The sequence below is a fragment of the Meriones unguiculatus genome, chromosome 3 (assembly GCF_030254825.1).
Source record: "Meriones unguiculatus strain TT.TT164.6M chromosome 3, Bangor_MerUng_6.1, whole genome shotgun sequence".
Classification (NCBI taxonomy): Eukaryota; Metazoa; Chordata; class Mammalia; order Rodentia; family Muridae; genus Meriones; species Meriones unguiculatus.
The window spans coordinates 163,031,905-163,044,575 of NC_083351.1; the positions used below are offsets into that span (position 1 = coordinate 163,031,905).

A 12,671-nucleotide genomic window follows, 5' to 3' on the forward strand; every position below is an offset into this window, starting at 1 on the left:
TGATTTAAAAGTTTATCTATGTATTTATTTATTTATTCTCTGATATATTGTACCCCAGCCATAATTTCCCCTTCCTACTCTCCTCTCAGTCCCCCTCCATCTACTCCTCCTCCATTTCTTTTCAGAAAAAGGAAGGCATCCAAGGAATATCACCGAACATGGCCTGTCAAGCTACATGTCCACAAAGACTAGGTACCTCTTCTCATATTAAGCTGGATGAGGCAATTCGGTAGAAGAACAATGGTCCCAAAAGCAGACAAAAGACTCAGAGACTGCTCCCATTCCCACTGTTAGAAGTCCTACAAAACACCAAACTACACAACTCTAACATATACACAAGGGGTCTAGGTTAGACCCAAGCAGGCTCTCTGGTTGGCGGTTCAGCCTCTGCGAGCCACTATAAACCCTGTTTAGTTGATTCCGTGGATCTTCTTGTGGTGTCCCTGACCTCCTGTCTCCTACAATTCTTCCTCCCCTTCTTCTGCAGGTTTTCCCAAGCTCTGCCTAATGTTTGGCTGTGAGTCTCTGCATCTGTTTCCATCAGTTGCTGGACAAAGCCTCTCTGAGGACAATTGGGCTAGGCACCAATCCATGAGTATAACTTTTAAAGTTTTTTTAGAGTCCAGCCTGGATTTAAATCCTATTCACACTTCTGATTATCAGTGTTTATTTAGTAAGTCATTAAGTTACTTTATCCCAGTTATTTTTCTTTGGAAACTTGCAGCAACAATGAGTAAAAGGAACAGAGTACTAAAATAAGTGTGGGAGCTAAAATGAATAGTCTATTTTCCTTTGCAACTGGGAGTAGTTGGCTTGGCATTTGGAGTGTCCTGAAAAGGTGACATAAAGGCCTCTGGCAGTTCCCTTCTCTGGGCCACACACACTCTTACCTTGGTGTCATAGCAGTTAGGGTCAGCGCCTTCAGCACAGCATTCTTCAGTCAAGGAGACAACTTCCTTCACAAGCTGGCTGACCTGTTCAAATGTGCCACTGGAAAATTTCCTGCTGTACAGGATTACTGATCTGAGGGGGATAGAAGTGATTCTATTAATTGGAGTTGAATTGTGTTTTGGCATTTTTGACTCATGCCAAAATAAGGTATCTATTCAACTTTTAACTGAAATATTTCATACATTTTTTTTTATTTGCCTAAAGGTGTGAATATAAGGTTGTAGGTAACATATTTGTTCTATGAAAATTTATCTTATATAAGTTATGGTGTTTTGAAAGAAAATGGCTCCCGCAGGCCCATAGGGAATGGCACTATTAGGGGGTGTGGCCTTGTTAGAATAGGTGTGGCTTTGTTGGAGGAAGTGTGTTACTAGGGGGTGGCTATTGAGGTCTCCTGAAGCTCAAGCCAGTTCACTACCTGCTGCCTGTCAATCTGGATACAGAACTCTCAGCTCTATCTCCAGCACCATGTAGCCTGTATGCTGCCATGCTTCCTGCCATGCCATGATGATAATGGACTACAACTCTGAAGCTGTAAGCCAGCTGCAATTAGATGTCTCCCTTTATAAGAGTTGCTGTGATCATGATGTCTCTTCACAGCAGTAGAGACCCTAACTGAGACAACAGTAAGGACTGGATTTGTCGTTCCCGTCAAGGCAGTCTGGAGTCTGTTTTGATCTTCTCTGAAAGAACATGTTCTGGAGGTCATTGCTTGTGTTTTCTAGAGTCCTAAAATGGACAATTCTAATTTACCACAGAAACCTGTATTTACTCTCTATTACAGACTCCTTCACGAAATTTAGCCGTGACAGTTTCTTAGACCACAGTCACCTGCTTGACCTGTTGGTTCAGTGTGGCCCAAGGGTCTTCTTCATCTCAGAGACCACTTCAGCATTCTGAACAGTGCGGGAGCTAGCTTGTGCTCAGTTTGTTTAAGGTCAGGTTCCTGGGAAAACTTCATGGACACTGAAACTTACAAAGATCTGAAGTCCTCTTTCCCCAGCATGGCGAGTTCCTTGCAAACTTTATCCTTTTCATAGTCTCGGCCTAGGAAGCAGATACAGAAAATAAGCATCTTTTTTCTTTTAATGACCATCACAGTATAGGTGTGTGTGTGTGTGTGTGTGTGTGTGTGTGTGTGTGTGTGTTGCTGTTCAACACGATCTGTGGTAAAGACATTTCTTAATATCTGTGTATAAATCCATTTAGAGGTATTTTTTTTTTACCTTTTCCAAATTTTTAATTTTCTGTTAACTTTTACTGTGTAGCAAGAAAAAAAAAGTAAAAATCCTAAAGTGATACTAAAGCTAAGCCAAATGTTGCATGCCAGCTAGTGAGTTAGAATCACCAACACGAAAGCTATTACCTTTGGCTCTTCTGTCTAAAACACTGAAAGGGATTGTTCCTTCTCTCTCCCTCCTTTCCCTTCTCTTCATTCATTCTCCCCCTTCCCTCCTACCTTCTCTTTCTTTCTCCTCCCCTTCCCTTTTATTCTTTGTTCTCCCTAAGGATTTAACCAGACAAAGAACAAAAGCAAATGACGACACTTCTGTACCCTCAGGTGACTTTCCAGTTATATTAAGGTTGATCTGAAAGAGGCCAGTGATTGCAAAAACTGCTGCCCATCTCCGTAACCACCCCAGACTCCATAGGAATTCAGCTAGGGAAATGGCTACTTTAAGGAATATTGTGGAGTACGTCCTTGCTCTTCAAGTGTAGTGAGGGAAGTTTCATAATCACTAGTTCTTGTTAGGTTTCCTTTAGGATTTGGTATACAGTGGACAGGTGATTCAGAGTTTAGAAATCTAAATGAAATGGGGCAGGGTTAGGGAATGAAGAAGATAGCTTTGGCTAGGATCCAGTGATCCACAGATCTGATACCATACAAATAAGAGAGCTGGGAGTCGTCTTTTATAGCTTGACCCTGTTTCTTTCTATTTTTTTTTGACCCTGTTCTTGAACAAAAAGAATGACAAAAGGGCTTTCTGGAAAGCAGTGGGCAGCCAACAGTGAACCACCTCTGTATAGAGTGAGGTGATTTGAACCATCAGTCCCAAGGGGAGTCATTATATGCCAGGCAGATGTGAAACATTTCTAGGGATGATTGAACAGAATTTAAAAATAAAATAGAAGTCCCACAAGGAGTGTACACCTTTAATGCTAGCACTCAGTGACAGAAGCAAGTGACCTCGAACTCTGTGTTTGAGGCCTGGTTGGTCTACATAGAGTTCCAGTCCAGTTGGGACCAATAGTGAGATCCTGTCGCAAACAAACAAAACAAACAAAACAAAATCAAGGGGTACCAGTTTACTCTGGCACCTCAAGTCACAACAGGACTAAGTACATCCTCTCTTTTTCTGAGAAGAAGGAGAGGGGGAAAAGAGAGGAGTAGGGCATGATGGATGGTAGGACTGGGAGGAGAGGCGGGAGGGAGCTGAGATTAGGTTGTAAAGTGATTGAGAAAGAAAGAAAGGAAGAAAGAAAGAAAGGAAGGAAGGAAGGAAGGAAGGAAGGAAGGAAGGAGGAAGGAAGGAAGGAAGGAAAGAAAGAAAGAAAGAAAGAAAGAAAGAAAGAAAGAAAGAAAGAAAGAAAGAAAGAAGAAAAGAAGGAAAGGAAGAAACCCGTACAAACAAACAAAAGTAAAAGAACACATCGGCTCAAACTGTCTCTGTAAACAGGATCTACTGTTTTCTAATGTTGACTGCTGTTAACATCTTCCTGTGTTAGTTCAAGAGATATCAGAAGTAGCTTGGATAGTGGGCGAGGAAAAAAGGGAATGAGAGAGAAAAGGAGCAAAAGGTTCATTCTTTTTTCCTCCACAGGCCTGACTGGGAAAGCAGCTTCAACACCAATGGACTAACGACCTGAGTTTAATTTGCAACTAGATGTCCTATGCCTCGAATGACGTGAATCTTCAGGGTTCAGAAGTACAAGAGCACCTGTCTGAGTTTGAGAAGAGAGAAATGTGAGACCTGGTCTAAAGTCCACTTGAGCTACAGGAATAGGCAGATTGCTGAGGCACATTTTTTTTTTTCCTGTGTGATTACGAGACCCTGTGCACATTCCGCATATCTGAAGGTAGACACCAGAAATAATCCCATTAGTATGCCCTTCTGACACTCATCATGTATAAAAGTGAGTCCAGGAGATTTCTCAGCACACTGGACACAACAACTTCGTGTAATTGTTAGCAAGTATAGAAATAGTCTCGTCTCTGTTCTAAGTAGCCTTAGGTGACTTTTCCACTTGGCTTAAAGTACTAGGGAAGTCTTCTTAAAGGTTATCACAATAGTGTGTTTCATCTTAAAGGTGGCCTTCCCCGCTCAGACAGTCAAAGTTCTGGTTAGATTGGAGGTACTTGGCAAGATATGTTTGTGGTGAGTGTGTGTGTGCATGTCTGTCTGTCTGTTTTTTTTTTTTAATTGAAATGGCACTGATGATGGATGGATATAAATTTGAGAGTTTATGTGTATGTTTAAAAGTTATTTTTATTTTTAATAGTTTTTTTGATGAAAATAACATGTATAAGCTGTTGTGCAGTACATTTTCCAGATGGACAATCCAAAATAGATCAATGGAGTAAGAAAGTCAGAGTTGAGAGATACCAAAACCTTCTTTGAGACAGGAAGGGTCTTTTTACATAGCCCAGCTGCCTCCAACTTCACAGTCTTTGGCCTCTCAAACCATCTTACAATGAGGGGCAAAATCACAAGCCATTAAAATTCCACACAAGATATACAAGAACCGGTAGTTTCTATTTGATGTTAAATTCTGAAAATGAGGACAGAGCAGTAGGATGGTATAGTCAGCGGAATACAAAAGGCCCTGCCAAACAACCTCTGCTCTGGCTAATGACCTTCACGTCGGTCCACTGTCTGGAACTTGTCACTCAGTTTGAAAAGCTAGATATTGCGACAAGTTAGAAAAGTTAAAGCACGGGAGACCATGTCCATTATTCTTCAGTGGAGGCGGGAGCACAGGAGGAAAGATACGGTAAAGAACTGTTCTCTGGTGGTGATGAGCTACACTCTAGGACACCAACGCTGCTGTTCTATGTCATTCCTAAGACAATATTCGGAAGAATGGCTGGTGGTTGTATGGCAATGTAAGCTAACTAACCTAAAAACCCAAACTCAAAGCCCGGCTCAGGAATAAATGAAAGGGTAGCAATTTGAAGGAATGAGTTTGTTTAGTTTGTTTGAAAATATTGCGATGGCTTTGAATAATCATGTGCATTCAAGGTTTCATATTTAGTACAAGACTGTCCTTATGATCTTTAAGATCCCTTCCCAGAGACAAGAAATCAGTCACATGTACAAATTGTAAGTTTGGAACATTTCTCCTAAATCTCTAGTATCTGAAAATCACAGAATAGCTCTGTTAATTTTTTTCCTTTTAATATACATCAATCAAGTAAATGTTTTAATAAGCTCCCTCTATCAAAATAGTCTTGTTTGTGTTGGTCCAGTAATGTGCAAGGTGAACCCTATATGAATGTGGGTTACCACTGATGACGATTTTGAGAAATGTTTCATTTCCAGCTTTTCAGTTTCAGGATTCTCATTTCACTAAACATGTAGAGCTTCATTCTTCACGTTAAATGAATGCAGTATGCATGGGAAGGTATTATATAAAAGCATTACGCATTAACCTATTTAGTAGTTTTGAACAAATCATATACTTGTTTTCACACAAGTGTCTTATGTCTCATAGGAATTATGAGTTAGTTTTAGTTAGGCACAATACTGCTGAAAGAAAAGTGGAAAATGAGACTCTGTAAGAATGAAAGTCATTTTGGAACCATCTTTGTTGGAGAATTTAGCCTTGGGCAGGAGAGGTCATAAAGGAAGTCTCAAAGGGTGGCACTGACATGACATTAAGATACAAAATATGATTTCTTTATGATTATAAAGATATGAGACACAGAGGAAAGCAGTACCATGTTCTTTCAGATTCATAGCCTTGGATGTATTTTTTATAAAATTAACTTATTAGTTTATACAGGATACAATATCTAGAGTGGATAGTTAAATATGTTAGTCCTTTTCTCATTGCACAAAAAAACAGCAAATAAATACAGAAATTGATTTGTAATAACTAGTGCAGATCGATTTCTTTCACTAATGGAACACTTTCTAAAATTAGGTTTATTTGTGTGTGCGTGTGTGTGTGTGTGCGTGTGTGTGTGTTACATGCATTTGGGTTGACCGAATCTTCAAGGCAGTTGTGCTCTCTATCTCTCAAGGAGAAGTGGATGCTCAGGATGGACTTGGGTCCCCGCAAGAGCGGTATGAACTCCTAACCTCAGAGCCATCTCTCCATCCCCCCCAAATACTTTTCGACTAAACTCATTTAAACTCAGTAAAAATTTATACCTCAAGTGAACTATAAATATTATGTTTTGTCCTGTGTGTTTCACTTTGAAAAGGAGTGATTTGGTGTTCAGTGTGGTGACAGAAATTACTGGCATGAAGTTAGTGACTGTTGTGAAATCATGTTCACACCAGGTGACCTCTCTGTCTAAATGTTTACCAATTTCATTAACACTTTTTAGCATCTTGTCTGATTTAATCTACATTGTGAAATAGTCTGGTAAATCATCTCAAATCCTGGGCATTTGAAACTGAGATGTACTTACTTTTGGGAAATCACATTGCTTCATGCACATTACAAGCTCTTCCAACAAATCTGACAAAATTCACTCATGTGTGCAAAATTCACTCGGGTGTTCTGTGAGACGTGCTTTCTTCCAGACATGGGGTTTACACTGAATGTGAGATGCAATGGAGACCAAAACAGGTACAGCCTGACCCCCATGGGCTGCTCATTCTGAGAGGAAGAGCCAAGGAAAGCCTCATGATCTTGGTACAAAGCCTACAAAGAAAGGTGCTTTGGGTGCTTTCAGTGTTGTGATGACTTTCACTAACCCCCGATTTTTGTCCCTTTGGGAGAGTTACTTTGTCACATGCAGAGAATGAATGTATTCAAGATGACAGTGACTTGAGTGGATATTCCTACAGAATGCTACAAGATATCTCGTGATGATCTTTTCCTATTTTCTATTTTTATGATGCCAAAATTTGCTAACATTTTAATCTGAGTTAAATGTTCAACCCAAACAATGATAATTAACATCATGATCCTAGCTAATTTATGAGTACCAATGATTTGGGTAGTACTGTAGTAAGTATTTAATTTATAGCATGTCATTTAGTCTTAATTCAAATGTGGTAAGATGTGTAGTTTACAAAGGTCACTTCACTGTTAACTATACTCTGTGTGTGCAGTATGGATAGAACTTCGTCTTTTTAAAAGATTTTAAAAAATTGATGATGATAATGATGGTCATGTTGTTGTTGGTGGTGGTGGTGATAGGGTGTGTGTGTGTGTGTCTCCCTCTACTACTGAAAGAGGGAGTCAGACCCACTGGAGCTAAAGTTACAGGTGGTTGGAGCTGCCAGATATGAGTTCTGGGAAGCAAGCCCTGTTTCCCTTTCAAGAACAGTGATACAGACCTTGAAAGAACAATTCTCAATTTCATATGGAAAAACAACAAATGCAGAATAGCTAAAACAATCTTGTACAATAAAAGATTTTCTGGAGATATCTCCTTCCCTGCTCTCAAGCTGTACTGTAGAGCAATAGTAAGGAGGAGGCTACAACTGGGATACAAAGTGAATAAACTGTAATTAGTGTAAAAAAATAAAAATAAAAAAAAGCTACATGGTACTGGTGTAGAAGCAGACTGGTGGCTCAATGGAATTGAATCAAAAGCCCAGAAATAATCCATACACTTACAGATGCTTGATTTTTGGCAAAGAAGCCAAAACCATACAATAGCAAAAAAAAAAAAAACTTCAACAAATGGTCAAATGGTACTGGTCTAACTGGATGTCTACATGTAGGAAAATGCAAATAGATCCATATTTATCACCTTGCACAAAACTAAAGTCCAAGTGGATCAAAGACCTCAACATAAAACCAGGCACACTAAACCTGTTAGAAGAAGAGTAGGGAAGAGCCTTGAACTCATTAGCACAGGAGATGACTTCCTGAACAGAGCACCAACAGTACAGGCTCTAAGATCAACAATCAATAAATAGAACCTCATAAAACTGAAAAGCTGCTGTAAGGCAAAAGATACTGTCGTCAGAACAAAACAACAGCCTACAGATTGGGAAAGGATAGTCACTAACCCAATATCTGACAGGGATAATATCCAGAATATTTAAAGAACTCAAGAAGTTAAACACCAACATACCAAGTAATCCAATTAAAAAAATGGAATACAGAGCTAAACGGAGTATTCTCAACAGAAGAATATAGAATGGGATAGCAACACTTAAAGAAATATTCAACATCATTAGTCATCAGGGAAATGCAAATAAAAATGACCCTGAGGTTTTACCTTACACCCATCAGAATGGCTAAGATCAAAAACTCAAGTGACAACACATGCTGGAGAGGATGTGGAGAAAGGGGAATGTTACATTCCCACCTTCCATTGCTGGTGGGAATATAACATTGTACAACCACTTTGGAAATCAATCTGGTGCTTTCTCAGAAAATTAGGAATAGTGCCACCTCAAGATCCAGCTATACCACTCCAAGGAATATATCTGAAATTTGCTCAACTATGCAACAAGGACATTTGCTCAACTGTGTTCATAGCAGCTTTATTCATAATAGCCAGAATCTGGAAACAATCTAGATGTCCCCCCAACCAAGGAATGGATATAGAAATTGTGGTATATTTTCACAATGGAATACTACTCAGCAATCGAAACCAAGAAAATCATGAAATTTGAAGGCAAATGGACAGAACTAGAGTGATGTAACCCAGAAGCAGAAAGACACACATGAAAGTGGATATTAGGCATATAATCTAGGATAAACATACTAAAATCAATAGTCCTAAAGAGGATTAACCAGAGAAGGACCCTGGGTAAGATGCTCAATCCTCATTCAGAAAGGCAAACAGGATAGACATCAGAAGTGGGAGAAGACAGGGAACAGGACCGGAACCTACCACAGAGGGCCTCTGAAAGACTCTACCTAGCAGGGTAATGAAACAGATGCTGAGACTCATAGCCAAACTTTGAGCAGAGTGCAGGGAATCTTATGGGGAGATAAGAAGATCTGGAAGAGACAGGAGCTCCACAAGAAGACCAACAGAGGCAAAAAAAAAAAAAAAAAAAAAAATCTCTGAAGGCTAATTTTCCAACCAAGGAACATGCATAGAGAGGACCTAGACTCCCTCCTTAGGTGTAGCCCATAGGCAGTTCAGTCAAGTGGGTTCCCTCATAAAGGAAGCAGGGACTGACTCTGACATGAACTCAGTGGCTGGCTCTTTGATCATTTCTCCCTGTGGGGTGCAGCCTTGCTAGGCCACAAAAGAAGACAATGCAGCCACTCCTGATGAAACCTGATAGGCTATGGTCAGAGGGAAGGGGAGAAGGACCTCCCCTATCAGTAGACTAGGAGAGAGGCATAGGGGGAGAAGAAGGTGGACATGGGTCTGGGCATCAAGCTACAGCTGTCATAGAAAGTGAATAAACTCTAATAAATAATAAATAAAAATTTTAAAAAGAACAGTGAACAATTTTAAATGCTGACCCATCTCTGTAGCCCCTAAAACTTCACCTTTGTGTGTGATATGTTTTAGAGAAAATTATATATAGTAGTTAGCATAACTTTTGTTACACTTGTTTCTATAAGTTAGAGAATCACTTTTAGATTTTGATACTGTTCTCTTTATGATATAAGATTCATTGTTAAAAATGACTTTCTGGCAGAAAAAAATATGCAAGTTAACAAAATTAGAATTGAAAAGTGAGGTATAAAAACAGACACTGAAGAAATCCAAGGAATCATTAGGTCTTGCTTCAAAAACCTGTACTCCACAAAATAAGAAAAAAATGAAAAATCTAAACAAAATTAACAATTTCATGATAGATGCCACTTACCAAAGTTAAGTCAAAATCAGGTAAACAATTTAAATAAACCCATAACCCTTAAGAAAATAGAAGCAGTCATTAAAACTCTACCAACCAAAAAACAAAACAAAACAAAACAAAACAAAACAAAACAAAAAATAACCAGGGCCAGTTTTAGTGCAGAATTCTACAAGACTTTCAAAGAAGAGCTAATACCAGCAGTTTTCAAATTATTCCATAAAATGGAAAGAGAAAGAACACTACCAAACTTATTCTATGAGGCCACATGAAAGTGGATATTAGGCATATAATCTAGGATAAACATACTAAAATCAATAGTCCTAAAGAGGCTAAACCAGAGAAGGACCCTGGGTAAGATGCTCAATCCTCATTCAGAAAGGCAAACAGGATAGACATCAGAAGTGGGAGAAGACAGGGAACAGGACTGGAACCTACCACAGAGGGCCTCTGAAAGACTCTACCTAGCAGGGTAATGAAACAGATGCTGAGACTCATAGCCAAACTTTGAGCAGAGTGCAGGGAGTATCAGAGTCATCCTGATACCTAAACCACACAAAGACTCATCAAAGAGTGAATTTCAGACCAATCCCCCTTATGAATATTGATGCAAAAAATTCAATAAAATACTCCTTAACCGAATCAAAAACATCATCCACCATGATCAAAGAGGCTTCATCCCAGAGATGTAGAGATGGTACAACACATGGACATCAATCAATGTAATCCACCATGTAAACAAACTGAAAAAGAAAAACAAACAAACAAACAAACACATGATTGTCTCATTGGATACTAAGGGGGCCTTTGTCAGAATCCAGTATCCTTTATGATGGAGCTCTTGGGGTGAACAGGGATAAAAGGCATATGCCTGGACAAAGTGGAGTCAGTTTACAATGGGCCAATAGCTGGCATCAAATTAAATGGAGAGAAACTTAGGGCATCTCTGCTAGGATCACGAACAAGACAGGGCTGTCCACTCTCTCTGTACTGCTCGGTGAGATACTTAAGGTTTAGGCTGGAGTCAAGGGACGGCTGGAGGAGATGGGGAATGCAGATCGGAGAGGAGGAAGACACAGAAATGCTGCAGATGAAATGATGGTGTGCATGTGTGACCCCAGGAATTCTACCAGGGAACTCCTACAGTTGATCAGCAAAGTGGCTGGATATAAAGTTAACCAAAAGAAGAAAAAAAAATCAGCAGTTCTCATTTATATGGACAATAAGTGGACTGAGAAAGAGATTAAGGAAAAGAAGCCTTTCACAGTAGCTACAAGTGATATAAAATATCCTAATGTAACTAACCAAGCAAGTGAAAGACCTGTATGATGGGAACTTTGGATGTTTGAGAAAGGAAATTGAGGAAGATATCAAAGGATCAAGACATCTCCCAAGCCCATGGGTTGGTGGAATTGGTATGGTGAAAATACCTGTCTTAAAAGCTTACAAATTTAGTATAATTACCATTGGGATTCTGACACAGTTCTGTACAGACCCTGAAAGAACCCGGGAGAATTAAAACAACCCTGAATGGTGGAAGAGCTTCTTGTGGTATTGCCATCCATGATTTTGGGCTGTATCACAGAGTCATAGTGGTGGAAACCATGTGGTACTGGCATAGAAACAGACCAGCTGATCAATGGAGTTAAATCAAAGACCCAGAATGTAAAACCGGTTGTCGTGCGTGCATACCTTTAATCCCAGTACTCAGGACACAGAGGCAGAAAGATCTCTATGAGCTTGAGGCCAGCCTGGTCTGCAGAGTGAGTTCCAGGACAGCCAAGGCTACACGGCGAAACCCTGTCTTGGAAAACAAAACAACCCAGAAATAGACTTCTGCCTATGGACACTTGATTTTTGACAAAGTGGCCTAAACTATACAATAGAAAAAGATGGCATCTTCAGCAAATGGTGCTGGTCTAACTGGATGTCTGCATGTAGAGGAATGCAAGTAGATTCGTATTTATCACCCTGCACTAAACTCAGGCCCCAGTGGATTGAGGAGCTCTGCATAAGCCTGGATATGTTGGAGGAGACACTGGATCTGATAGGGGAACAGCCTTTAACACACCGCTACAGGAGACAACTCCCTCATCAGAACCCCAACAGCTCAGGCAGTTAAGATCAACAATTAATGGATGAAACTGAAAGGCTTCTGTAAAGCAAAGGCCACTGTAAAAAGGACAAAACAGCTGCCTGTAGGATAGGAAAAGATCTTCACCAACCCTACTTCTGACAGAGGATTGATATCCAAAATATATGAAGAACTCAAGAAAGTAGACATCAACAAACCAAATAACCCAATTAAAGAACAGGGTGCAGATCTAAATAGAGAATTCTCTACAGAGGAATCTCTGATAGATGAGAAGCACTTAAGGAAATGTTTGGCATCTTTGGCCAACAGAAAGGTGCAAATCAAGACAGCTCTGAGATTCTACCTTGCACCTATCAGAATGGCTAAGATCAAAAACTCGGGTGACAGCTCATGGTGAGGATGTGAAGCAAGGGGAATATTTCTCCATTGCTGGTGGAGTGCAAACTTGTATAATCACTTTTGAGGTCAATTTTGTGGTTTCTCAGAACTTTGAGAGTGGTTCTTCCTTAAGACCCAGCTATACCATTCCTGAGCATATACCCAAAAGATGCTCCATCATACCACAAGGACATTTGCTCAACTATGTTCATAGCAGCTTTATTCATAATAGCCAACAACTGGAAACAACCTAGATGCCCCTTGATGGAAGAATGGATAAAGAAATTGTGGTA

The 12,671-nt window shown here is 39.8% G+C and overlaps 1 protein-coding gene across 1 annotated transcript in view; it reads right to left on the reverse strand.

Annotated features, from left to right (window-relative positions):
- Gc (GC vitamin D binding protein) overlaps positions 1-12,671 on the reverse strand; it is a 31,202-nt gene that overhangs the window by 17,247 nt on the left and 1,284 nt on the right. The window contains exons 2-3 of the mRNA XM_021653867.2: positions 1,929-1,998; positions 891-1,023 (exon numbers count right to left, since the gene is read on the reverse strand). Coding sequence (XP_021509542.1) covers positions 891-1,023; positions 1,929-1,998 — 203 coding nt within the window. The remainder of the gene's footprint in view (positions 1-890; positions 1,024-1,928; positions 1,999-12,671) is intronic.